General features: G+C 35.0%; 4 protein-coding genes across 4 annotated transcripts; 3 read left to right on the top strand and 1 right to left on the bottom strand.

The window, feature by feature from the left end:
* The first annotated feature begins 1,876 nt into the window (after positions 1-1,876).
* Positions 1,877-5,195, top strand: LOC125822534 (soluble inorganic pyrophosphatase 4-like). The gene is made up of 9 exons (XM_049501943.1): positions 1,877-1,956; positions 2,629-2,764; positions 2,971-2,999; positions 3,454-3,519; positions 3,632-3,739; positions 3,858-3,923; positions 4,345-4,465; positions 4,732-4,813; positions 4,914-5,195. Exons 2-9 carry the CDS (start codon positions 2,635-2,637, stop codon positions 4,954-4,956), a joined length of 645 nt encoding a protein of 214 aa, XP_049357900.1. The 5' UTR covers positions 1,877-1,956; positions 2,629-2,634; the 3' UTR covers positions 4,957-5,195.
* A 2,739-nt stretch (positions 5,196-7,934) lies between these two features.
* LOC125822460 (gamma carbonic anhydrase 1, mitochondrial-like) lies at positions 7,935-13,411 on the top strand. The gene is made up of 5 exons (XM_049501859.1): positions 7,935-8,237; positions 9,656-9,799; positions 12,154-12,279; positions 12,372-12,523; positions 12,887-13,411. The coding sequence occupies exons 1-5, from the start codon at positions 8,123-8,125 to the stop codon at positions 13,160-13,162; spliced, it is 813 nt and encodes a 270-aa protein (XP_049357816.1). The 5' UTR covers positions 7,935-8,122; the 3' UTR covers positions 13,163-13,411.
* Positions 13,412-16,740: 3,329 nt separating this feature from the next.
* LOC125821889 (auxilin-like protein 1) lies at positions 16,741-24,264 on the top strand. The gene is made up of 8 exons (XM_049501255.1): positions 16,741-17,441; positions 18,159-21,609; positions 21,679-21,745; positions 21,924-21,994; positions 22,077-22,142; positions 22,227-22,316; positions 22,992-23,168; positions 24,063-24,264. The coding sequence occupies exons 1-8, from the start codon at positions 17,071-17,073 to the stop codon at positions 24,096-24,098; spliced, it is 4,329 nt and encodes a 1,442-aa protein (XP_049357212.1). The 5' UTR covers positions 16,741-17,070; the 3' UTR covers positions 24,099-24,264.
* Positions 24,265-24,357: 93 nt separating this feature from the next.
* On the bottom strand, positions 24,358-26,459 carry LOC125821890 (dihydroflavonol 4-reductase). Its single transcript, XM_049501256.1, has 6 exons — positions 26,201-26,459; positions 25,877-26,046; positions 25,580-25,774; positions 25,315-25,474; positions 25,013-25,205; positions 24,358-24,924 (listed from the first exon to the last, which is right to left on the bottom strand). Exons 1-6 carry the CDS (start codon positions 26,352-26,354, stop codon positions 24,648-24,650), a joined length of 1,149 nt encoding a protein of 382 aa, XP_049357213.1. The 5' UTR covers positions 26,355-26,459; the 3' UTR covers positions 24,358-24,647.

Below are 26,459 nucleotides of genomic sequence, written 5' to 3'. Positions count from 1 at the left end.
TGATGCATTTATGTTATTTCCTTCCAAAACTGAAATGCAGAAATTCGCCTTACTTCACTTTTCCATTTCTCGAAGTTAAAACTTCCAAAAATTCGTTTGGTCATAATTCAATTTTCAAAAAATTAAGAATATTTTTATTTTTTTCACTTCAAATTATTTATAAAAAGTAAAAAAAATACAAATTTAATTTATATTCATGATCAAATATAATTTTAATTTTGAAAATATCATTTTCTACTTTAAAATTAAATTATTATTTTTTCACATTTTACAATGAAACACAATTAAACAGTCATTAAGAAAATTTTGAAAGATTCTTTTTAGTGGTCGTTTGGTAGGGAATATTAGGAGAAATAGTTCATAAGTATTATGTATGATATTATTTAGTACTATGTTTGGTAGGAATTTTAGCCCTATGTATAACTACCCTACATGATATTATAGGATGTATAAGTAATATCTCTCATTTGATGGTATTAGTAATACATATGATTTAATATCACGAGATTATCTATGTAAAGACAAAAATATCCCTCAAATCTTTTTAATCATTTTATTTATTTTCTTGATTTTATGATTTATATTTTTACCAGTAAATTTATTTAAATAAATTATCTTACAAATTTTATTATTTAGAGAGAGTTGTTTGTTGCTAAATAAATACAATACAAATCAATAAAATATTTGAAATATGAGTTATTTTAACATTTACTCATTGAAGACAAGCATATAACCATATGACACTTGTGATCTTAATTGAATGTATCTTTTGTTGATATATATGTGATTTTCTAATTATTCGTATTTTGAACAATTTATAAAATTGCGTACGTATTAAAACTACAGTTTACAATTTTATGTTAAATGTAGATGGTTTATTCGATTTTACTATTGTGTACCGTCTTTTCGGTTCTAAATGTAGATGGTCTATCCCTTTTAAATTGAGAATTGATGTTTTGTGAGTAATCAATTTATTAAGGTGAAAATTATTTACCCTTAATGAATTCAAGTGAAAAATTAGCAAACATGACAACAAAATTGTTTTTCTCCTAGCTCGTAAGAAGACCATTAAAAAATAATATTATCCGACAATTATCTATTTTGATCCAATTAAAAATAGAAAATCTCATCATAATTCAAGGGTATAACTGGAAAGAAACTTTTTATAGAGTTTTAATCCAAACATAAGATGAGGTGATAAACAATGAACCAAACACTTGATAAAAAATAGTCTCTCCATTATTAATTTTTGGGATAAGGGTTTGAAAAATACCCCAACTTTGGTCGAATTTGTTATTGCGATACTAAACTTTCATAAGGACCTATTACCTACCTAAATTATTTAATACTGTATTTTAAACATATATATTTGCCCACGTGGACATAAAAAATAATACAAAATTATAAATAGTAATGTGTCCACGTGGGCACATATATACCTTTAAAATACACTATTAAATAGTTCAAGAGGTAAAAAATTACAGTATTAAATAATTTAGGGAGGTAATAGATTCTCATGAAAGTTTAGTATTGCAACAATCAAAGTTGGGTATTTTTCAGACCCTTATCCCTTAATTTTTCTACCAAATGACGTGATTTCATCAATACAGAAATTGCGTGGCGTTCACTGATTGGTCCTCTGGTTTCCCATTTCCTATAACACTGTTTCTTTGCTTTTACTACTTCTAGAAAAATTCATTTCCCAAGAAAGGCAAAAGTATAATATTTTATTATATACAATAAATAAATGAAACCATATTAACCGTTGGATGTAAGCAATTTGACGATCGGACGTCGCAACTTGACTCTAAGACTGACTAGTGGAAACTTTTTGTAGAAAGTGAATACTCATATGACGCGCACACACCGCAAAAGTTGTATATATTGCCCCTCACACACCAAGAAAATAGTGAGCAACTGAGCAGAGTGTCATTCTCCTTCACCCATTCTCTCTCTGTAAGTAATTCATCTTTTTTCTTTTTCTGGGTCGACTTGCAGATAGATTTTTTGTTTCTGTTTGTCATTTGATTGCTATAAATCCATATAACTTTTTAGTTTTTATATGTTGCTTTTTTGCAAGATTATTTCTGGTGACGCTTAGATTGTAGTAATAGTTTTCTTTATTTGATATGTTTCTGAGTTTCTTTTGATATTTTTCTTTCTGGGTTGATTTTGCGAGTGGGTTTTACTTCGGCTTGTTGTTTGTGCCTGGGATTGGTTAGCGTTCTTTTCACTCGAACCGTGCCATCTTTTCTAATTTTCAGCTCTTCTTTAAGGGTTTTAGAAGTAATCTTGTTTTCTTGATTCCTTTTGATTTACGTATGGTTGAGCTTACGCCTTTTTGAATCCACATTCCATCTATCAATTTCTTCTTCTTTTCTTGTTACCTTTTTGGGGTTCTAAAGTGGCTTCCAATACACTTACTAAATTCAAGTTAAGGGTAGTTTGACAGGGGAAAAGAACACGCTTCTCTGCTTGTGAAAATTTAATTTGTTTATGTCAATTGTATTGCTAGCAACCTGGGCTGGATATTTATGTCCTGATTGTCTGATCATAATTGTTACTATTACATTGAATTATGATCGACTAGATATATGCTAATTGTTGGCTTTCCTTTTTGTTGTTAAGTTAAATATGGCTGAAAATAGTGGAAAAGGGATCGGAAGAAACTCAGGAACCTCTCGTGTTGCGCTTAATGAAAGAATTCTCTCCTCAATGTCACGAAGATCTATTGCTGCTCATCCGTGGCATGACCTAGAAATTGGTAACAATAACTATTTAATTCTTGTAACAAGAAAAACGAAAGAAAAGATGTAGACAATCTATTCAGTGAATTTCCTTTTAATCAGCATTAGTATAATACGATTATCCATTTCAGTGTCTGGGTGTTATTTCATAGTCTTGTTATACATTGCACTGTATGGGGCTTGGTGTCTTTTTGTACTTATGCTTGATGTTCTGCTCGTGCAGGGCCAGGTGCACCTTCAATTTTCAACTGTGTAAGTGTTTAAGTGCCAGTAATTCTTTTCTGAAATTATTTGATAAGGTACTTAAGTTACTCCAACAACCATAACCTTCTTATCTGGCTGTACTTGTCCACTTTTTTTGTTAGTAGTGATTTTCATTCTTTTCAGAAGATCATTTATTAAGTGCAAAGCAAGGTGTTTCAATATATGTATACTGGTTTGCTCTTTTTGTTTATCTAGTCAATAGTGATCTTTGAATAATCTACAGTTCTCAACTGGAAAAATATAACAATGATTGGCAGTTTCACATACAGGAAAAGAATTCAAATGATATCATCCTACTTGCTATCTCACATGGGCTTGCACGCCCATTATTATCTCTGTAATAGTTGTTATTATCTGGCGGGGGAGATAGTCCCAACTCCCAAGTACTACACAGATGGCATTAAGTTTCACGCAAACTTAAATCTTAAGACTTATTTGGCAGGTGGTTGAAATAGGCAAAGGCAGCAAAGTCAAGTATGAGCTTGACAAAGCAAGTGGCCTTATAAAGGTGCTATTTTAACCCAATGATCTTTATTTCTTTCCAGCCTTTTGGAATTCATTGAAGAGTTTTCATGGTTATGATAATCATTTGACTGAATTGCTGAACTTGTGTCTAAAAGGTTGACCGAATACTGTACTCATCAGTTGTTTATCCACACAACTATGGTTTCATCCCAAGAACCCTTTGTGAAGACAGTGATCCAATGGACGTCTTGGTACTGATGCAGGTATGCCTCCGTTTAGACACATACATACACACATCTTCCTTAGGCCCAATCTTGCATTACTTGCCTCAGTGTAAGCTTACTCCTGGGTACTCTTACATCCATCCTATATGTTGTATAGGAACCTGTGTTACCAAGTACCTTTCTTCGTGCTCGTGCAATTGGATTGATGCCTATGATTGATCAGGTAAGGTTTTTCGATAGAGTAAACTTTCTGCCACATTTACTTTAGGACATTGAAAATTGCTGAACAAAAAACCATTTGCTTATAAAAAATCTAATAGTTTAGTTTTGATTTCCTTAAGTTTTATTGTGTACCTATTTTTAACCTTGAGAGCTCAATAACACTTGATAACTTCTCCTTTTGTCAATTTTGATGAAGGGTGATAACTTCTCATCGTTGCAGTTGATAGAAAATCTACGAGAGAGAATATTAAAACCAGAGTTAAAATATTAATAGACACAAACAAAATAACTTTGTTGTGTGTGACATTGTGACACCACAGTTATATTTCCCTTTTGTGTGAGTGCATTACAACATCTGTAGGGTAATGCGAGTCCTTTAGCAAAATATGGAATAACTGATAGATGCTAATGCTCTGTTACAGGGTGAGAAAGATGACAAGATAATAGCAGTGTGTGCAGATGATCCTGAGTTTCGCCACTACACAGACATCAAGGAGCTCCCTCCTCATCGTCTTGCTGAAATCCGGCGCTTTTTTGAAGACTGTATCCTCTGATATGGCATTTCATCATGTTTTAATTAAAGAAGGAAATACTCCATATTCATCCTGATAGGTCTCTGAGGCTGCTGGATGTGTATGAAGGATTCTGGCTTCATATGTTTCCCCAATGAGTGTCCATTTCCATTTGTTATAAATGTCAAGAATATTTTTGAGTAAAGATTATGTTTGCATATTGTAAGGCTTTTGACAACCTTTACTAGGTTCTGCATCTACTGTTTCTCCTATACATCCTTGACTCTCTATCAACAGATAAAAAGAATGAGAACAAGTCAGTTGCAGTTGAGGACTTTCTGCCTGCTGAAGCAGCTGTAGATGCCATCAAGTATTCCATGTCAGTGCTTTTGAGTTCTCTCATGTTATAAGAATGTTTATTCTTTGTGTTATCAATGATCCTAACCAAAAGATATTCATCTCCATGGTTGTGATCACAGGGATCTGTATGCTTCTTACATTGTGGAAAGTTTGAGGAAGTGACCTTGTTGAGGACATGTTGTTGTCATGACTGAAAATCTAAGTAGAGAAGCCGGCTGACTTGTTGAAGATGGCTACCTGAATTTCATATGCATACTTTAGTTTAATGTGGTATTATCAATTACTATTTGAAATGCATATGGAACTTTCAATTTTCATGAATTCAGAAAAGATGTGGAACAGAAGCATCAAGAAAAGCACTGGTAATGTGCAGTGGTGGTGCTGTAGAAAAAATGCTTGCTCAACATCTAAAAAAGCTTACAATATATTGAACTTGCTAGCTATCTTGTTTTGATTGGCTTTTGTTTCTCTTCTTCTTTATCTTAATATCCACCCCAAAAACCTTATAGCTGTGCGTGAGTTGCTCATGATATTACAAACTTCATGGAGTACCTTACACAACAATTTAAGAGAAAATTGTCCTTCATGAGATAGATTTTCACATGAAAATTTGCTAAACTGATGATCTAAATAACAAAAAAGTTATGCTGCGAGACTTCAAAACAGAATGACAGTCATTTGAGGGTGGTGGGTTCTCGGTCTTATTTCTAATTTGGGACAATAGAGAGGCTATTTTTGATAGGCCTTCAGCTCAATAGTAAAAATAAAATAGAAGAACAAGGTTGTTAGTAGGAGAGTACTAGTATTTTAATAAAATAGAAGAATAAGGTTGTTCAACTACCTACTAACCTTCTATTGTAATTCTCAATTTTCGTATCCTTTAATTCAAGATCATGTCCTTGGTAAGCTATATATGTGTCATGTCTGTTAAGTGGCCTCATATAGTTCTTATGTCTTACCTCTCATCCCTCCTCACAAAACCATTTGTGTGTCTCCTTTTCATATGTCCAAATCATTTCAGTCTCGCTTTCCTTGTCTTGTTCACAACGGAGATCACTCCCACCTTGTTTCGGATATCTTCATTCTTAATCCGACCTCTCTTAATATGCTCATACATCCATCTCAATATCCTTATTTCTGCGAGTCCGAAACCTAAATAAGCCATAAAGAGATAAAAGTGATCAAAATAAGCCACTATTCTAGCAACTAACTAAAATAGGCTTAGTGGAAGAAAAAATTTCGTTTTATGCAATATTCCAAACGTTTTCTGTTAATCTCATAACGTGTATATTTTAATATATAACAGAACTATTTTTTACACTTTGTAAAACTGAATTACTTCTTACACTTTGTAAAGTGGAAGTTTTTCTTACACTTTATAAAGTGGAAAAAAAAAATGTTTTACAAAGAGGAATATTTTTCACGTTTTGCATTAAATTGTATTTCTTTATGAAGCTTTTGCAGCGTTTGTCATACAATTATATTGATTTGACATATCATAAAAACGGAAAAAATTATTACATTATGTATTTTTATTTTTTTATTCTGAAAACTCCTCCAATCTCTATTTAAGGACGTTCAAACATAGCACCTTCAACATCTTTAGTCTTCTATTTTTCTTCATTTCAATCACACAAAAAAAATGTCTTCTAAACCAAAAGTTAGAGTTTTGATTTATTGGGATGGCGAAATTATACATGACGGAAATACCGTTTATTATAATTGCCCTCCCAAACACAATGCTAAATATTCAATTAATGTCTGATATCATAAATTTCTTTCATCAATTTATAAAAGAATGGATATAAATAGTACTGATTATAATTTGATTATAGTCGGAAAATATTCTACTTCATTTTTATCACAAGGACAAGTAAATTTTGGAGAGTGGATTATCTATAATGATGAATCGTTGACCGACTTTTTGAGGGTTCCAAATGACTACATAGATCAAATCAAGTTAACAATACTTGAAATTTATGTTAGAAAGGAGCCTAAGACTAGTCAACAACATTCTCCTTTATCGGTCGATGTCCATCTCTGATTAGAAAATCGTAATAGCGTTGATGGATTTCCGATAACTCAATCTACTGATTTTCCTAACATGACTCATTATCAAAATATTATGACATATCATAAATTGTATCTCTTGGAGGAGTTTTCTGAATAAAAAAATAAAAATACATAATGTAATATTTTTTTCCTTTTTTGTGATATGTCAAATCAATTTAATTGTAAGACAAACACTGCAAATGCTTCATCAAGAGATACAATTTAATGCAAAACGTGAAAAATATTCCTCTTTGTAAAACAAAATTTTTTCTTCCACTTTATAAAGTGTAAGAAAAACTTCCACTTTACAAAGTGTAAGAAATAGTTCTGTTTTACAAGGTGTAAAAAATAGTTCTGTTATATATTAAAATATACACGTCATGAGACTAACGGAAAACGTTTGGAATAGTGCATAAAATGGAATTTTTTCTTCTACTAAGCCTATTTTAGTTACTTACTAAAATAGTGGCTAATTTTGGTCACTTTTATCTTTTTGTGACTTATTTAGGTTTCAAACTCCATTTCCGTCTTTTGGTTATGCGACTTCTTGACTGAACTCTTCACCCTATACAACATAGTTGGTTTAACAATACTTTATAATATTTACCTTTTAAGTCTTAGTGACATATTTTTATTACTACAAACACAATATCTATGCTAAAAGACTATAAAATTATAGCTCTAGAATGATTGGAGCATCTTTTTAAAAACTTTATTATCCTCTTTCATTTTAATTTGTTTGTTTCTATTTTGATTTGATAGTGAACTTAAGAAAAAAAATAAATTGAATCTTATGATCTTAAACATGTCTAGGTGCTAAAAGAGATATTCATTTTTAAATGAACTAAAAAGAAAAATAGAATAAATTAAAACTATGCCAACGGAGAATAACATTTCCAAACAATAGTAACATGAATAAATATGTGGAAGTATCATTAATTTTCTTATGATGTGAAATAATTACTCAAGAGTATTATGTTAGAGGGAAATAATAATTCACAAAGTCAATAATTCCTTTATAGCACAGGAAATAATAAAAACAATTTATTTCATAAAAACTTGTTAATAGAAGGTCAAAAAAAGAAAAGAAACGAGTGCACTCAATACGAGTCGGGGTTTGGGTTCGGTTCAGCTCACTTCACCTTTTACCCTCTGTGGTATCCACGCTCCTCATTTCTCAACTCCTTAGCTAAACTCAGCTAAATAATCAAAACAAATATACGTTTGAATCAGTGAATTTGGAGAAATACGGTGCTGGAATCGGAAGCAATAGAGGATGGGTTCGGCGATGAAAGCAATCTACACCGTTGGATTCTGGATCCGGGAGACAGGCCAAGCCCTTGATCGGTTGGGCTGCCGCCTCCAGGGAAACTATTACTTCCAAGAACACCGTACGTCTCTTCTTTCTCCTCACTTCTTCATATCTATGAGGTTTAAACATGTTATTGTTTCATATAAGCGAGAACTAGGGCTTTAGGTATTTGAACTCTTATTATACACATTAGTTCAAGTCACAGAACGCTTTCAATTGTATAAATTAATTAGGCTTTGTTGTGCCGTTTCTCTTTAGCTGCATTTTCGGCGCTGTGTTGTCTGAACATTAATTTTATTAGCTCAGCTTCTTATAGATAGCACTGTGAAGCTGACATTGCAATGTTTGATGACAAGTACTTAAGTTTTAGTACTGTTTTTTGAGCTGCATAGAGCTATTAGTATCTGATTATCTCTTATTTAAGGGGATAATCCCCTCTTGATAAATGTCGACTTATGTAGTGTAATTTTTCTCTTGTTTACTTCCCTTTAAAACTACAAATGGATACTTTCCCTTTTAGTTTCAGTAAAAGAATGTTGTTATATTGATAACATAAAGTAACACAACCGCTTCGTAAAGCTAGAAAGAATAAGTGACATCAAATTTCATTGGCATTTTATATTTTTCTCCATTCCAAACAGACATTCAATGCTCTAACTTTGAAAGTGTAGTTTCAAAGTATTTTACTGATTATCAGTCTCAATGAGATGGATTGGTGGTTGCGGCATAGGATAACAACCTAGAGATCTTAGGTCTGAATTCCTGCTATGACGCTTAGAATGAACTTATTTCACAACCTTGGTAGACAGGATTTCCTGTCACTTGTGGTTGTGGGCTGTAGTAGGCTGTCTGATGAATAAGCCCGGCTGTAGTTGAAGTTACAATTTTTTGCTTAAGAAAATAAGGTCGATTACAAGTATTGTTGATTCAAGCTTATCAAGAGTGATGAGTGATCATATAGGGTTGCTAATTTGAAGGCTGCTCATGATACTGAGTACTTATAGCATAGTATACTATGACATATATGATCTATCTTACAATATGTCTAACAAAAATTCGAGAGCTAGATTATAAATTCTGATCTAACCCAGTTCTGCATAACCATGCACTCAACATTGTGATTAATGTAAGTAGCTCGGGTTAATTGTGATAAATTATTAGTCTATAAATATTTTCATCAGGGTGAGACGCTGAGGCTTGGAATCTTTGACAAGCATTTTACCAGTGTCGATTGTGATGATCCTAGTTACATTTCACAATCAGCCAATCTCACCATCTTAGGTTTTATTTCTGCTCTCTATGTTTGGCTATACTTCTAGAATTATTTCCTAGTCTTCTACTCTTTCCTGTGTTCTGTTATATAGTTTCCTCCTTATGTCAAACCACATATTTTTTATTTCATGTCTAAACTTATTGGTATGTTGATGTGCTTTCTACAATATGCAGCATGCCTTCTTGCTTTAACGTTTTTTATTCTCTACCTCCTTTTTATTCCAGTGTCGAGGCATAGAACTTTGATGAACCTGTTTGACAAAGTACCAGTTGTTGAGAAAGATGCATTTGTGGCCCCAAGTGCCTCTATAATTGGTGATGTTCACATTGGTCGTAGTGCTTCTATTTGGTATGGGTGTGTTCTGCGAGGTATGTTCTGTTTCTGCATATGATGGTAGTGTCAGTGCTGCTTTATAAAAAAAATGGTAGTGTCAGTGCTTAAAAACCTTCTTAAAGAAGTATGCTGCTATTATACTGATTGATTTTGAAATATACATTTTTTGTCATGGTAAAATTTTCCTGGAGACATTGGAGGAGGGTGAGAAAAGTATTCCTTCTTGTATCACAAAATATTTGTCTTTTCTTGAATTATGTTAATGGTTAGATATTTAGGAGACAACTGCATTATGGACTCCTCAAGCTTTGTAGTTGAATCAACACTATGTCCTATGCCAAATCTTTATTTATAAAATGTGTTTGTTGATAGTTAGCTCAGCAATGTAGAGATTGCTTATTTCTTGAAATACAGCATTATGATGTTACATGTTTTTCAGCACTGATAAGTTTGATATATATCTTGTGGTGGTAGTTCTTTATAAGACAAAGACAGTAGATATTGCTAATTTCTTGAAATACAACATTATAAGGTCACATGCCTTGCCGAACCTGGTAGTTCTGTTGTTTATGTTGTCCAGTGGTTCTTATTTGTAAGACAAGTAGTAAGACTGAGTGTACAATCTTTTATGCACATTATAGGTAATTAGGCCTTTCTTCTAATTTAGTTACGATGTCTTAACTCTTTTTAAGGTGTACCCAAACACCAGTTGTGAACAGTAATATCAGGCTTTTTAAAAGATACAAGACTCAGCCCCCAAGGCCTAGCTCAAGTGGCAAAAGGTGGAGGATTTGTGGCTTAGGTCGCAGGTTCAAGCCCCACACCATGCAAAACGAATCCCGGTATTTAAGTGGAGAAGGGTAGAGGGGCGGGCCCATTATCCACTGAGTTTAGAAGGCTGTGATTGGTCCAAAGGGCGGGTCACAGACGGATTTCTCGGTTATCAAAAAAAAAAAGAAAAAAAGATACAAGACTCAATTAATTTAAACGAATCTGAACCCAATAAATCTCTTGAATTGGAATATGAAAAAATTGATTGAAAGAACCCAATAGAAATTGTCATTGAGGATTGGCACTGAGGATATCAGGACAAGTCTGCACTTGAGCAGAGGGTCTTTCGAAAACAGCCTCTCTACCTCCACTAGGTAGGGGTAAGGTTTGCGTACCCTCCCATATCCCACTTGTATGTTTACATTGGGTATGCTGTTGTTATGTATTTAGTCTTAACATTTCAAAAAAATAATTTAAAGAAATGATATTAGGCCATTTATGCTTTTACAATCTAAATAAGACTCAAGATTTTGGGGTTTGTGATAAAACTTAATGTGTAGATCTCTACGAAACTCAAAGTTGTGGACTCATGGTATGATCATTTTTAATTTTGAGAATGTCTAGCTATCAAGAGTACTTTGTTACTCTTTGACAAGTTAAGAATTGTATTGAAAACTTTATGTATAGCACAAGTGAAGACTGGCAGCACTTGATAAATACAGTTTTTCCCTACATAACAATCACAATCTATATATGTTTTTTTAAAGTACTGGTGGTTTCATTACAACTTACATGTACATTCATGAGTGATGACAAAGGTGAATTTCATTGCAATATAAGACTTCAGAAAAGAAATTAGTAGACTTTTCTGTTGCAACGAAAACACATTTTTCTCTAAAAAAAAATGTGTCAAATAATTCTCTTTTTTGAATATTAATCTTTGAGAGGATGTTGACGTATGAAAAGGTCAAATTTGTGAAATAAAAGATTGCTATAGGACTATTTATCAGACAATTATCTGCTTCCACCCAATGGTATTATTAGAAATATCAAATTAGATTGGACCTGATAACCTGGGCTCATTCAAAGTTGAAACTTATATTATTTGTTCAGGGACACGACACCAAGCTCAAACTTGCCTTCACTCAGGCAACTCTACTTTTGACCTACTCCATTAATCTCTTTAATTGTAATGTTATCTTTTGAAAGCTCAATCTACAACTAGCCGACTAAAAGTTTGAGCAAATTTTGGTTTATGCACACTCAGTACAGCCTTTGAATGAAATACTTTGGAAGTATGTGTCATGCTTAATGCATGTTGCCAACGATATTTGACTGAGTGAATATACTCCCATGCGTACAGTATTGAATAAGGTTTTGTTCCTTCTCCCTTGGTTATAAAACTTACATTGCGCCTCTTATAATAGCACTTTGTCCTTTCTTAGCTTGCTTAAGGGCAAGAATATGAGTTCTGCATGGGGCTCTAATTCTGTTAAGAAGTTTGGGCTTCAATCAAACTATGATTGCATAGTGTTTTTCCTTTTTGTGTGTGTGGAGTGCTCTGGATGTTTGTGCTCTTTAGTTTTCTTGTTCTTTCTCAACATGAAACTCCTTGCAGGTGATGTGAACAGTGTCAGCATTGGAGCCGGAACCAATGTCCAGGACAATTCTCTAATCCATGTAGCTAAGTCGAATATCAGTGGAAAGGTTTTGCCTACGATAATTGGCAAAAATGTTACCATAGGTGAGAAATTTCTGGCAATTTAGAGCATAATATACATCTGCCATTAATTTTTGAGTTGGCTTGATGGTTGACTTTTGACATCAAAATATAAGGTCATAGCGCTGTGTTACATGGATGTACTGTTGAAGACGAGGCATTTATTGGTATGGGTGCAACTGTGCTTGATGGGGCTGTTGTGGAGAAAAATGCTATGGTTGCTGCTGGTGCCCATGTAAGACAGAACACAAGGATTCCATTCGGAGAGGTTCGTGGCAGACTTTAAGTCACTTATTTTGCCATTATTGGGGTTTTTGCATGTGTATACAAGTTCCTACATGGGTATTTAGCAATTGGTGAAAAAAGTATTATTTGTTCATTCTGATGCTAGCTTCCATATTAATCTTTAGTAAGTTGTTTAACCTCCCGATTATACACTTGTGAAACTGTGCATGTAACTGTTGAAAAATAGACGAAGATTTGTTAGGATGTGGACTGATACAAGGAATTCCCAAGGAAAAATCCTTCCCTAGTTGTCTTGTATTCTCGCTTGTTATGAAATATGTAGTAAACTTTTTTGTTGCAAATTTCAACTTGCTCACATGTGTAATTATGACACCAAAAAACACAGGTCTGGGGAGGAAATCCAGCGAGGTTCTTGAGGAAGCTCACAGAAGAAGAAATAGCGTTCATCTCAGAGTCAGCCACAAACTATTCTAATTTAGCGCAGGTTCATGCAGCTGAAAATGCAAAAGAGTTGGATAAGATTGAATTTGAGAAGGTGCTGCGGAAGAAATTAGCGCGCAAGGATGAGGAGTATGACTCTATGTTGGGTGTTAGTGAAACACCTCCAGAGCTTGTCCTGCCTGATAGTAGCCTACCAGACAAGGCACCAAAGGCCTCCTAAGTGTGGTTTCCGTCTGGGGTATCCTGGGATTTTGTGATGTTATTGGGTAACTCTTTTTGTTTTGGGCGGATTAACGTCAAAATGCCTGTGATTAGTTTCCAATAATTAAGGCCAAGCCGAAATATCAAAGTTTAATACAGGTATGCAGCTCTAGCATTTTTCTATTTATCATGTCTGGCTGATCAGAGCCTTTTGATGTTCTTAAAAAACCAAAGTTACAGTAGAGCTTATATTTGACTGTTTAAGCAAATATGAGAAACTTCACATGCTTTCCTCCTCGACCTCAATTTCTTGATGTGCATTTCCTTCTGAATTGAAACTTTAGAAAACACTTATCTGGTATCACACACAATGCATTGGGTAGCCAATTTGAAAAAATTATTAAGTATCTGATTTCTGTTGTGTCGTTTCTACATTAGGTGAAATACAGTCAAAGCGAATGCCGCACTGTCTTTGAATGTGCAGGGAATCCCAGAAAGCAATTCAATAACTATGGCCTATGGGTGTACACTTTTTAAGAAATGGTGGCCAATTAAGACATTCAAAACAAAATGAAATTTATTCTTTTGAAGATCGTACATACCTTTTGAATAAGTTGCGTAAAGGCCGGGGACACCAGACCCTCTTCAAAACTTAATACATTTGTGGACACAGCGTTAGTATATCTCTTTAAAGTTTCAATACAGCACAACATTAACAATTTATTCTTGGGAGGAGTCAAATTACTCAAGGCTCGTTTTATAATTACTCTATCCATTTACGTTTCTCCTATAAAATATAACAACGTTCTCTTGTCAGTTAGATTACCTAGTAAAAAATGTACGTGGGAATTAATTAAATTTTGTATGTATATAGTTGAATTGCATATAATTTTGTAAAGTGGTAAATAAGGTGATATATAGATATTAGATAGCCTTCTCTCTTTAGCTTTTTGGTTAGCAAGCTATGAGTAGGATTCGATAACTTTTTTGACGGCTAACCTCGTAATAGGATACATGGTAGCTTGTTATTTCAAAAAGCTTACTAAGGGGCATAATTTGTCTTCTTAATTTGATTATAAATGTATTTTGTCCCAAAAGCAACTAGGGATCAATACTAGTATTCACTAGTAATTCATATGCTCTCTCGATTTCTTTTTTTGCTTTTAGCATTGTTATATTGATTGGACATATCTAGTCTACACTTTTTCTATTGCCATATCTGATACTGTATTTTAGTCTGCAGCCATGATGCCATAAGTGAAAATTTTGAAAAGTTGAAAAAGCATTATGATTTCACGTCAGAAAAATATTGGAGTAATAAATAACAAGTAAACCTAAGTGATAAATATTGATCGTGAAGAGTGGATACAGGCTCTATTTGTATATTATGTTGGCTGCACGCTTGTGTTTTATTTACAGTTCTTGTCCATGCAATCATACTAGCTTCTTTCATGAGCTTAATTAAATGTATATACTATTATATATGGAGCCTTAATCTACAAGATTAGATTAATAAGTACTACACACTGTATCCATACATGATTAAGTTTACAGACAATAATGATTGAAATGAGTATTTGGCTTTAACAAACTATGACTTTGAATAAAGTTAACCAACACATTGGACCCAGACTCTTTAGGAGCCTTTATTTTCCTTCATAGACTCAATTGCACAATGCCATAATTCACATTTGCCCTTCCTTTTCCAATATAATTTTCAATAAGGAATTTGCAAAAGCATTCATCATTTGTCCTCTTGGCAATTCATAATTGGTTGGTTTATGCAAAGAGTAACCAAGAAGAAGAGCCTCTCTCTTCTTTTTTAGACATATTAAAGTAGTTAGAATAGTGACATGTTTTGGATCTAAATCTTGTCTTTCCTATAATACAAACAATTTCTTTGAATCAAATATAAAGCTATTGCTGAGAGAGAAAAAAAAGAAGAGAAATAGTGGATTTTACTTATATCAATAGTACCACACAACTTTTAATTTGTGTGTTATATATCTTTAAAAATCAATTAAAAATCTTCTCCGATTAGTGAGCAATTGCAATTAAGATATGCCAGCCCACATATATTTAGGATAACATTAATGCCCTGGCAAAATACTCATTTGCAATTATTATGACAATTGTGTTTATTGATACCAACGTTATTACATTTGATGAGTACTAAGGTAAACTGTGTGATTTTAGTTGAATAACAGAGTTGTCATCAATAACCAACATGGGTTTGCGGTGTAGTAGCTCCATCCTTAACCAGAGGTTTCTGATTCGAGTCCTGAATATAGAGAAAATTCTATTAAAAATGTCACCCCGAATAAGTCTGATCTAAATTTAGTCGGGGCTCTCCGAGTGCGAAATTAAAAAAAAAAAAAAAAAAAAAGAGTACTCAACAATAAGAGTTGGTGGTCCCATCCACCAATTCATCAATTGAATTATATACAGCATATTATTGAAGCAAGTTATACGATATAGGGTTAGTACTGTTGGGATCATATTTAGTAAGGGACAAAACATAACCTAATTAGAACCATCATTTTCCATCTATTTATTTGTTGTAATGATCATATTTCTACATCAACAATAGTTGTAAGGAAGCTATCAAAATCCCATCACCAAAAATATTTAATGCACTTATGACATAAACCAAGAAACCGTTTAGGTTCCGTAAATATATCATGTATTATATATCTATCCATCTACCATAATATATTATATACTCTTCTTAATTGCGTTGATTTAAGTTGTTTCATTATTAGGAAAAATAGCTTTCATTTTCAGTTGAAATAAGTGTGTATTCTTGTCTGTTTGTTGACAATATATGCAAAGGCGTTAGGCGTGGCCTACAAATTAGAGAGGGGATCGCAAAACACGCAGATTTTTTGTATTCTTCTTACCAGACTAATAATGAAACAACCTCGATCACAGCAACAATAGATATAGTGACAAGAAATAAAAATTAAGTATATATTAAAATACAAATTATCGAATTTTAATTTCTAAAAAAAGATGAGCACTATTGGTGTTCTTCAAATCTCTTGTAGTATTAATTTACATTATTTGAAACTACGTTTCTTCAACTTTTTTTCTTTTCTGACATACAATTTTTATAAGAATTAATTAAAGAAGATAGTACGTACGTATATTATAAAAAAGAAGTTTGAGGGGCAGTTATATGATTAGTTGTTTGAAAATTGAAATACATGGAATGGGGCCAATTAAAAGTCTTACGTGCAATCCACAAAGTTTGAGTTGTTTTGATTATTTTCAGTATCTACAATATAATCTCACCAATAAGGCTTACCATGACAGTTGCTTAATTTTTTTTAAAAATGAGAATAAAAACAAAAATAGCAGCTCATTAGTCTTTGTAGTCATAGCTGCTATATGGATTAATTGTTCTTTTGAAATTAGTTTAATTTGAACAACTCTTTAATACTAATATATTTTCTCACTTGTAATTAGGTACTAATATAAGCATTCTGTAAAAGTGTTCAACGGATATAATAGAGATAAGTTTAAATGCGTATTTAAAATTAGAACGTATTTAATGTTGAATTTGAATGTTTATTTATGTATTAAGCGGAAATATGTATAACGTCCCAGAAAGCTGCCGGAGTTTTATCCAATGGGCGACTCTTTTGTCACCACGCCTACTGTCGTCTTTCTCTTTTTCTTTTTCAGCCCCTTTTGCCACTAACGATAATCGCCCATCACAATATATTTTACTAACCAAAAAGTTTCCTCGATATTCAAAATCCTAAAAAAATGTCTTCTTCGTAACATTAGTTTTAAAAAAGCAACTTCTTTTCTTCTTATAATTCCCATATTACCCCTTTCACGCTTCATTCTTTCCAGTTTCCACCTTCACAGTGTGAACTGTTTCTTTTTTTTTTTTCTTTCAGAATTCAGAGTGACATTTCCATGGAAAATCTGTCACATTCATTTGCTAAAAAGAGTTACCATGGAAGTGGGTTCATTACAACACCAAGTAAGTCTGTATACGACGACGTTTTTGGTGGTCCGCCCAAGTTCGGAGTGCCAACATTAGCTCCTCGTTATGAGGATTATACTGAGATTTTTGGAGGTTTTCACTCTTCCCGAGCTTCCTCTATTCCCATTTTGAATCTTCCGCTTCTTGAGGAAGACGATGATCGGTTGTCCTTCGATGTTCAGACTTCTCATTTTGACTACTCTGAAATTTTTGGAGGTTTTCCTGTTTTTGATTTTGCCCTTTCTTACGAGGATTTGGTTCGGCAGTCTACCTCTGGCTATGATTCTTCGGACGAGGGCTGGTATGATCTTCTTCTTTTTGAGTGTTTATTTTTGTACTTGTTTTTCTTTGAAAATGTGATAAGACTGGCGAACACTACTAAAATACGTTTGCATTCACTCCATTTTTTCGTATTAGACTTTGGAAATGTTTAGTTGCTTTTTACAAATTTAGGGAGATTTTTTTGCTGCAAACGCTGCGGGAAGTAAGAACGTAAATTCTTCTTTTAAAAATAAAATAAAATTGAATGCTGGTGTTCATGTTCAGGTTCATGTTTTGGTAGCTCTATCCACCACCGGGAAAACATCATCTAATTTTTCTGCCCAGTTTCATTGGCCGTTAGGCCCTAGTTGTGCTTGTGCTGGCCTTAATAATTTCTTTAATTTGAGATCGTCTGTAAAGCTTTGTTTCTATTGGGGAATTTAACAAGTTGAGATTGTTGTTTCTCTTCTTGGACCCTGCAGCTAAGAGTGTGAGAATCTGTAATTTGTGATATATGAATCAGGAGCTAATTTCTTTAATCAAAGGTCATAAACACTTCTTTTTGCGGAGAAGTTAGTAGAAAATCATAGATATCTTTTACTTCAATTTGCCTGTTAATATTAGTAGGATCAGTTTTATCTTTCTCAGTGCTCTCAATATGAACATGTGGCGAGAAAAAAGAGATACTTTTTTTTTCTGTTCAAAGGAGTTCTAGTTTTATGTTTCATTTATTTATTTTTTCTTTTCTTGATAAAAGGAGTCCAATTCAAAGTGAGACCCTGTCAAATGAGTCAGATCCTTCGGCTTTTTCTGAAAGGAGTCAGAGCTCTTCTAGTGCTGATGTTCATCATTCATCTGACGACACCAAGCAGTTCAACATTTCATATCACAAGACTTTCCAGAGGAGCGAAGGAGTTATGTCGAATGGCATGACACATGTTGCTCATCTGCATGCTGTTCCTGGATATACTTACATGGTCAGTGGAAGTCAGGCTTCGCAAAATACAGAAGATGAGGAGCCACCTGGACAGGCAAACCTTGATCTCAACTACAATGTGGACTTCAGTGGACCAGTTTTAGAAGACAAGCAATACAAAAGAAGCACGCCACGTAAAATGAGCAGCAGCTATATCATGCATGGAAGTGATTCAAAACATCCAGAGAAATGTAGTGAGGATAGTTGTACTCCAGTTAAGCCATTCTTAACTGTGTCAGATATCAGCCTAAGAACTAGGCCATCAGGGTTGCCTCCACCATCAAGACCGCCACCTGCCATGGCTGCCAAGAAAGGGAACTCTGATAGACTTAATTCAAGACTCAAAGCTTCTAACAGTTGTACATTTGAGCGAAAACAAGGTGATAGTTCACAGCCTTACTTTGACATGGAAGTATATGCAAGTTCATCTGCAGCGGCATCCTCTGCAGCTATAAAAGATGCAATGGAGAAGGCTCAAGCAAAGCTCAGAAGTGCAAAAGAGCTAATGGAGAGGAAGAAGCAAGATCTAAAATGTTATGCAGAACTCCATTTGGAGAAGTGTATTTTGGAGGAAAGACCAAGTAAGACATTTGACAAAGATGACGTGGAACAAAGCATGTGTGTTGGAAGAATGGAAGAAGTCTTTAAGAACAATGATGTTATTTCTGGTAATATTAAAGATGGAGAACATTTCAAATCTACTGGAAAACATGAAGAAAATGAACAGGATAGGCCGAATATGTCATCTCAACAACCATATAAAGCTGAAGGAAGAGTTGCATGGAGGGAAGGTGCGGAATTTTTTGAAGTTGTTGAAACTTACCCATCTTGTGGGTCTCCTGAGGAAGTCAAGATTGAATCTGGTTTGCTGCATAATATGGAGTCACATGAACACAGACAATCTGAAGCAGCCACTGACAGATTTGACCATCTAGAAACTTGCAAAAATGTTGCAGCAAAGGAGGTTCGGGACTGCATAGAGGAAAGTGAAGAAAACATGGGTAAAGGGTCCTACCAATTGGCCAATACGCATCAAAGGTCAAAAGAAGAAGATTTGTGTGGTCAATTGGAGCATAAGGAGACATTAAAAGCAGAAGAAAACTCATCGGATGTTAGTATGAGTGAGAAACACGTTAAAGTCCAGCAAGAGGGAACAAGTGAGAAGCTAAGTAGCAGTTCTCACAAAAGTGTAGAGTACATCAGAGGAAGTGGGCAGAATGTGAGTGAATGTAAGGCTACTGTGAAACTAAGTGGTGGAAGGAGAAAATTAAATGATCAAAAGAGTATAAATACTGATTCTAGACATATCGATATAGAGCTGATGGCAGAATCTGAGATTGAAGAATGTGAAGGAGGACTTTGGGATGTTGTTGATGAAACAGGAAATGGACAGAGAGTAAATGAGATACTCAAGCAGGAAACGAAGAAGCAACTCGATGCAGTTTCTGAAAGAGAAGAAGGCGCTATTTATTGGGAGGAGAATGCAAAGAAACCAAACGAGGATTTTAAATCAGAAAAGAACGATGAGAAGTCAGAGGTAGCTTGCAAACAAGAGAAGAATGAGAGGGACAACAAGGTGAGTTTCAAGATGGACCCAATAGATCAGGATGCAAAAGGTGCTTTTGAGTGGGAGCAGGAGGACAGCCAATTTAGAGTGGCTCTCAAGAGAAAAGAGCATGAAGGAGAACAAAATGATGCTGAAGAAGGAGAAGAAACTGAGGGAAGACTGAATGTTGCTTGTGAAGGAGAAGATGATGATATGGAAATGACTGAGGTTTTGGAGCAGCAAGAAAATAAGAGAGAATCCCCTTTGACTTTCAGATCAGAATTTGAGAACATATCTGAAGAGGCCGGTGAGATTGAAGAAACTGAGCAAACAATTGTTTGTGATGTTAAGTGGGATGAATTGCACGAACAGACCAAAGATAGCGCCCCAATTGAAATGGTTGGGTCTGTTTTGAAGCAGAACTCTAATGTTGAAGTTCGCAAGGATGCTACGACAATTGATTTGGCTGGCCAACCAAACTATGAGACTCTACTTGTGAACAAAATGTCCAAGAAGACGGAGGAAGACGTCGGAAAGCTGGAAGCAACTCAATCAGCCCTTTCCTGCGAAGAAAATGAGAGATTAGAAACTGAGTTGCAAAATTGTGAAAAAGAATCAGAAGTTGGACTGACCAATCTGCTGCCTAAAGATGGATGCAACTCTGTTTGCAAGAGACAAGATCTCTTGGAGCATGGGAAAGACCCAATTAGAAGTGCAGATGCAATAGGGTCTACTTCTTCGAGTGAGCATTTGACCAATCCAAGTGGAGCTGGTATCTACATAGATAAAGCATCGGATAGACTGAAGAAGACAGCCTCTGAAATGGGAAACCATCCTGATCAAAGAAATGGAAAACCTCCTGAATGTCTGGCAGTGAATACCAATGGATTTCAGTCTGGCAGTAACCAGGAAGTTTCAGAGGAAAAGTTTACAGCTAATAATCACTCTAACCATAGAAATGGAACAAATGCTGAAGGGCCAAGAGTGAACACCAAGGTTGTTCAGTCTGGAACTAAGCAGGAAGTTATGGAAGAAAAGTTTACATCTCAAAACATTGCCAGGGAATGGGCCACAAATGCAAAGAAAATTGGAGATGCTTTGGCTGCTGTGCTAGAGGATGTTGAAATCCTGTCAAGTACAGACCAGAGAGCCGCAACTGGAAGTTCCCAGAAGAAAGAGAGAAATTCAAATAAAATCATTACTCCTGAGGCCCAAAAAACGGATGAGCGACTGAAAAAAGAAAGAGAAATAGAGGAAGAATATATGAGAAAGTTAGAAGAAGAGAGGGAAAGAGAAAGGGAAAGAGAAAAGGATCGGATGTCTCTAACTCGTGAAGCTCTGGAAAGGTCATATCTTGAAGCCCGTGGGAGAGTAGAAAGAGCTGCCATGGAGAAATCTGCAACTGAAATACGTCAAAGAGCTATGGCGGAGGCCCGGGAAAGATTAGAGAAAGTATCTGCAGAGGCTAGAGAGAGATCTTCAGCAGAGCAGGCAGCTATGGAGGCTAGGCTCAAGGCGGAGCGGGCTGCAGTAGAAAGAGCAACTGCAGAGGCTCGACAACGAGCTTTTGAGAAAACAATGGCTGAGAAGGCTACCCAGGAATCATGTGGCCGAGTGGAAAGATCATCTTCTGAAAAGGTTTCTGCTTATTCTAGGAGCACAGAAATGAGACAGAGCTCTTCTTCTGTGAGTATCTCTTCCTTCTTAAATGTAGAAATGCATGCTGGCTGCCTACTTATTGGGGTTTGTTGACAGGAACAACATGCGCATCAGAGCACAGAAACCTCGAAATTGAGATATTCATATTCTTCAGCTCATGCTGGTATGTAGATGAAGCACAAAGATTCTCCTTCTTTCTTTGGTTTATAATCCAGTTTTCCCTCATGTTTCCTGATCCATTAGTTAGGCATTCTGAATTTCCTGTTTGTTTAGTAGCCTAAGTAACTTTTTGCGATTAAATTTTTCTTGTGAAGCTTCTAGTAAGATTAAATGCTTTGTAGGCATTGAAGGTGAATCACCTCAAAGATGTAAAGCGCGGTTGGAGAGGTATCGCAGAACATCAGAGCGTGCAGTATGTGCTTCCTAACCATCTTGTTCCTGTTAGAAGTTAATTTTCTTTTGTATATATTAAACTTTTTTTGGCTTGATTTTAGGCCAAGGCCCTAGCAGAAAAAAATATGCGTGATTTTCAAGCTCAGAGAGAGCAAGCAGAGAGAAATGTATGCATCCATCTCTTTGAATAACACCATATATTATGAATGATCTACATTTCGTATTGTCTTATCTGAGGCATTTCTGTGCAGAGATTGGCTGAAACTCTGGATGCTGAAGTGAAAAGATGGTCAAGCGGGAAAGAAGGCAATCTGCGTGCATTGCTTTCAACGTTGCAATATGTATGCCTGCTCTTCTAATGCTTTTCTTAATTTAATCAACTATTAAATGCTTGTTGAAATAGTGTCAAATTCGTCTTAATTCTATACCAAATATATATTCATCAGTATAGCTGAAACAATATTTGATTTATGTTTTACAGATTGACCTTTGCTTAGTCATTTGACTGCTTAAGTTGAAGGTGTTTCATTCTCATTTAATAGTTCTTTTCAACCAAAAAAAGTTGGTGTATTGAGTCATAAATCTTAAGCCAAATTTGGCTGCTCAATCTAGCCTTTACTTGGTCTCTTCCTTTAATTACCTCTGTCAAATTATTGGAGTGGGTAAATGTGACTATCAAAACAAACAGTCCTAACATTTGTTGACAGGACGGTGGTGCAGTTGAAACAGAAACGTAAAAGAATGTGACATCCATATTTTATAACTCTTATGTGCTTCTTGGTCATTTTTATTGAGGATTTTACTTGTCAAATTGTTACATATTGCCTGTACTATTAATCATAGCACTGAGAAAGCTCAGGCTGACATCAGAACATGACTGCATGACATGTCAGTAGTATAGATTAATTTTGAGTTCTTAGTAGTAACTTATAGCAGCCTTTTCGCACTTGTCATCATCTGATTTTTGGTCAACCTCCACAATTTTGAAACTCAAGAGTTTCTATTCCTTATTGCAGATTCTTGGGCCTAATAGTGGTTGGCAGCCAATTCCACTAACAGAAGTTATAACTTCTGCAGCGGTGAAGAAAGCTTATAGGAAAGCTACACTTTGTGTGCATCCAGACAAATTACAACAGCGAGGTGCTAGTATTCATCAGAAGTATATATGCGAGAAAGTCTTTGATCTTTTAAAGGTGTGTTTTCTGATTTAGCTTTCTTTACTTATCAACTTGATACAGCCTGTCCATTTTCTGTACACCAATGCAAGCTTCTGGTAGTTTGAATTAGCCAGCAAGAAAATATTCTGTATGTACCTATTCATTGCCAGTTAGGACCTAGGTTCAGACGTAGATTCAAGTTCTTGGAAATTAAATTTACATATTTGGAAACCACATAAAAGTACTATAAGTCATTTAATAGTTAATAGTTCAAAATATCTAAAAATATTTATGAGAAACGTAGTCAAGGAAGAACCACTTTGACTTCCCAAATAGTAATGTTGCCACATAAATTGGGACAGACTAGTTGCCATGTCAATCATCTTAACCCTAATCCAAACTAGTTGGCTGGCTCAATATATTCTCTGTATAAATTCCATTCTATTCAATCCCATTTTAGTAGTTGTAAGATGCCAACCGAAAATTGATTTACAGTGTCTAGTTAGTTATAGAACAAACAGGGTGACATTTATTACGTAGTATTTTAGCTATCACGATAGCGAAGTTTCATTTGATGACCTTACTAATCGGAAAAAATAAAAGAAAAAAGAACTCTAATAACTAATATGTAATGTGATATCCATGTGGCTTCTTCATTTCTTTTATTCCCTCTTCATACTCTTCTTTAAGCCTTTTTTTGTGTTAATTGTCTGTTCTGTATGAATCAGTAACTCTAATCAGAATTGCCTTATTTTGTGGTGACCTAATAACAGACTATCATCTGCGACCTTATAGAATTTACCCCTGCCTCCTTACTCTTAAAAGTTTTTCTTCCTACCAGCTTCACCTCCCCCTCTTCTTCCCACGGTTCATTCCCTTTATTCTCTTCTTTGAATTATCTTAGTGGTTATCGTTCTTCTGTGTCTACAGGAAGCATGGAACAGATTCAACTCTGAGGAGAGGTAGTTGAAGACTTGTTTGCTCAGTTGAACATATAATTTGCACAGTAGTGAGTAAATTCTGTTTCTTATAATTTTTTTTGCTTCTTCATGTAAGCACAAACTTTAGAAATATGCCCTGAAAAAAAATGGGCTAACATGGCTATTCATTGAAATGAAATTTTACATGAAAAAAATGGGATATTATCAATATTATCTCTAGTTTCCCAGAATGATTACCAAAGATGGTAATTGTTTTGGCAAATGATACGCAAGAGCCTTGAAAACAGTTCTTCCATAAAATTAGATCTTGCTTGTGCAAAGCTTATAAAATGGAATATTAATATGTCCTTGTATTAGGATCCAGATCCTGCAGTGATTCTAGTTTTTTTTTTCCTGCAAAATATACCTAGAATTCTCTGATAGCCTACCTGCCTGAATTAAGCAAGATGAGAATTTCCGTGTATTCATCGACCATTTTACTCATGTTGTATTGAAAAACCTCAAACAGCCATCATGAACCAAGAAGAACATGTTGGTAGGGTAGCTCGCCTTTTTATTTCGTATGGTTGCGGTACTAGATTTCACCATTGGTAAACTTTCCTGTACAATTGTCAACTGGTGCATTCTCCTTGCCACTTGAATAGTTTTCAGTAGAAATGGGAATTGCTTCTTTGTCTTTTCCATTGTCTGCAGTGCTTCGAGTAGAAAAGGGAAGCAACTGCTTCTGTCGGCAAGTCTCAATGGCCCCTTTATACATATCCTCCAAAGTGTATTTGAATTGAAACCCCATGTCCATAAGCTTCTTTGATGAAAAAGACACTATGGGCAAGTCCTTATCGATACCCTTAAACCTGTTATTTTACCAGATTGAATTACCAAGCCATCACTCTATGAAGGAGCCAAGTATACTTAGGAATACAGAGGAGCTGAGAGGCTTACTCAGTAGGAACATAGTACTCTGGCCATTTCTGTCGCACCATCTTAGCCACATCGTAGATGATAGCATGATGGGACGAGCAAATGAATCTTCCCTCTGCCTTGGGGTGCTCATACAGGAATATATGAGCCTCACAAAGATCGTCCAAATGCACATATTGACCTTGTTTAATGATGCCGTAGTGAGCTTCATTCCCTGCACATCTCTATCCGATTAAGCCCATGATTGTGAAAAGCAGTTTATTAAAGTAATTACTGGAATTAAAGGATGTGACTGTCTTCTGGACATTGTGATTACATCATACCGGTAATTAGTGAAAGGGCAGTGATTAAGCTAGGTGGGAACGTAGGTGTGATGAATGGACCAACAACCAGTGGTGGTATGATGCTAATGAAATTAATGTTGTTCTTTTTAGCTTCTTCCATTGCAGCCTTCTCTGCCAGTATCTTGGAAACAAAATACATCTGCAATCAAATTAAATTCACAAAGTAATGTGATGAGAATACTTTTTCTTTTTCTTTTTAAACATAGAAAGGGTATTCTTAAAAGAAAAGAATAGCCAAACGAACCCATCCTGTCATCTTCTTAGCATATATGAAGTCCAAATCGCTCCAGCTGGTCTCGTCATAGAAGAGTTTTTGGTCCTCTTGGACATCAAGAGTTCCAGCAGATGAAGTGAAAACCAGCCTCTTCACTGTTTTAGCTTTAGCACATGATTCTATGATACTTAACATTCCCCTGACTGTTGGTTTAATTACTTCGTTCTGTCATGTATATCAATGTCATGAGAGTTATGTTAGTATTAATCATCCAGAAATGTAACAAGTCCATAAGTATTGATGAGTTACTCTGTTACTTTATAGTACCTCTGGATCCTTGGACTCGAAATCCATCGGTGTAGCCACATGAAATACTCCTTGACAACCTTGAATTGCTTCATCAAAGCTTCCTTCCACTGCCAAGTCTGCTTTCCACAGCGTTAAGTTTGTGTCAGCTTTTGGCAATTCCAACAGATGTTTCACCTTCTTCTGGTTCTCTACAAAAGTTCATGCATCTTTATGTAAGGGTCATTGAACTTCTAGCGCCGTCATACACTCTCTGGATCCTCAAAATGCAGCTTTGTACGGATTGATTAATGGGTTTATAAATTATTTGACAGTCTATAGAAGTTAAATAAAACGAAAGCATACCAGGATCACGAACAGTAGCATGGACATTATAACCGCGTTCAAGGAGTCTCATGACAAGCCAAGAGCCGATAAATCCAGCTGCTCCTGTGACGCAAACCATTGGCGTCTTCGGAGGAGAATGGGCATCAACAACTGCATGAACTTCACTTGCCATTTTCAGAAATGAGAGGTAAAAAGAGTCAGAAAATTTAACCTCAAGTGACTGGACTTAATTACCACTAGTATATAACAATTACAACGATATGAGCTTTTAGTTATG

This window comes from Solanum verrucosum, unplaced genomic scaffold (assembly GCF_900185275.1).
Source record: "Solanum verrucosum unplaced genomic scaffold, falcon-dt-bn FXZP01000103.1, whole genome shotgun sequence".
Lineage (NCBI taxonomy): Eukaryota > Viridiplantae > Streptophyta > Magnoliopsida > Solanales > Solanaceae > Solanum > Solanum verrucosum.
Note: the sequence above shows the minus strand (reverse complement) of the source record. Positions and strands in the feature narration are given on the sequence as shown.

What these genes read in the sequence shown, in the direction of transcription:
- LOC125822534 (XM_049501943.1), top strand. Translation starts at nt 2,635, where the DNA reads ATGGCTGAAAATAGTGGAAAAGGGATCGGAAGAAACTCAGGAACCTCT. An exon ending in GTGGCATGACCTAGAAATTG is followed by an intron (nt 2,765 to 2,970) that starts GTAACAATAACT and finishes CTGCTCGTGCAG; the next exon opens with GGCCAGGTGCACCTTCAATT. An exon ending in GATGCCATCAAGTATTCCAT is followed by an intron (nt 4,814 to 4,913) that starts GTCAGTGCTTTT and finishes TTGTGATCACAG; the next exon opens with GGATCTGTATGCTTCTTACA.
- LOC125822460 (XM_049501859.1), top strand. Translation starts at nt 8,123, where the DNA reads ATGGGTTCGGCGATGAAAGCAATCTACACCGTTGGATTCTGGATCCGG. An exon ending in GTATGGGTGTGTTCTGCGAG is followed by an intron (nt 9,800 to 12,153) that starts GTATGTTCTGTT and finishes AACTCCTTGCAG; the next exon opens with GTGATGTGAACAGTGTCAGC. An exon ending in CAAGGATTCCATTCGGAGAG is followed by an intron (nt 12,524 to 12,886) that starts GTTCGTGGCAGA and finishes CAAAAAACACAG; the next exon opens with GTCTGGGGAGGAAATCCAGC.
- LOC125821889 (XM_049501255.1), top strand. Translation starts at nt 17,071, where the DNA reads ATGGAAAATCTGTCACATTCATTTGCTAAAAAGAGTTACCATGGAAGT. An exon ending in TGCTTTCAACGTTGCAATAT is followed by an intron (nt 22,317 to 22,991) that starts GTATGCCTGCTC and finishes TCCTTATTGCAG; the next exon opens with ATTCTTGGGCCTAATAGTGG. An exon ending in AAGTCTTTGATCTTTTAAAG is followed by an intron (nt 23,169 to 24,062) that starts GTGTGTTTTCTG and finishes CTGTGTCTACAG; the next exon opens with GAAGCATGGAACAGATTCAA.
- LOC125821890 (XM_049501256.1), bottom strand. Translation starts at nt 26,354, where the DNA reads ATGGCAAGTGAAGTTCATGCAGTTGTTGATGCCCATTCTCCTCCGAAG. An exon ending in TGCTACTGTTCGTGATCCTG is followed by an intron (nt 26,047 to 26,200) that starts GTATGCTTTCGT and finishes GAACTTTTGTAG; the next exon opens with AGAACCAGAAGAAGGTGAAA. An exon ending in TGCCCTTTCACTAATTACCG is followed by an intron (nt 25,206 to 25,314) that starts GTATGATGTAAT and finishes AGAGATGTGCAG; the next exon opens with GGAATGAAGCTCACTACGGC.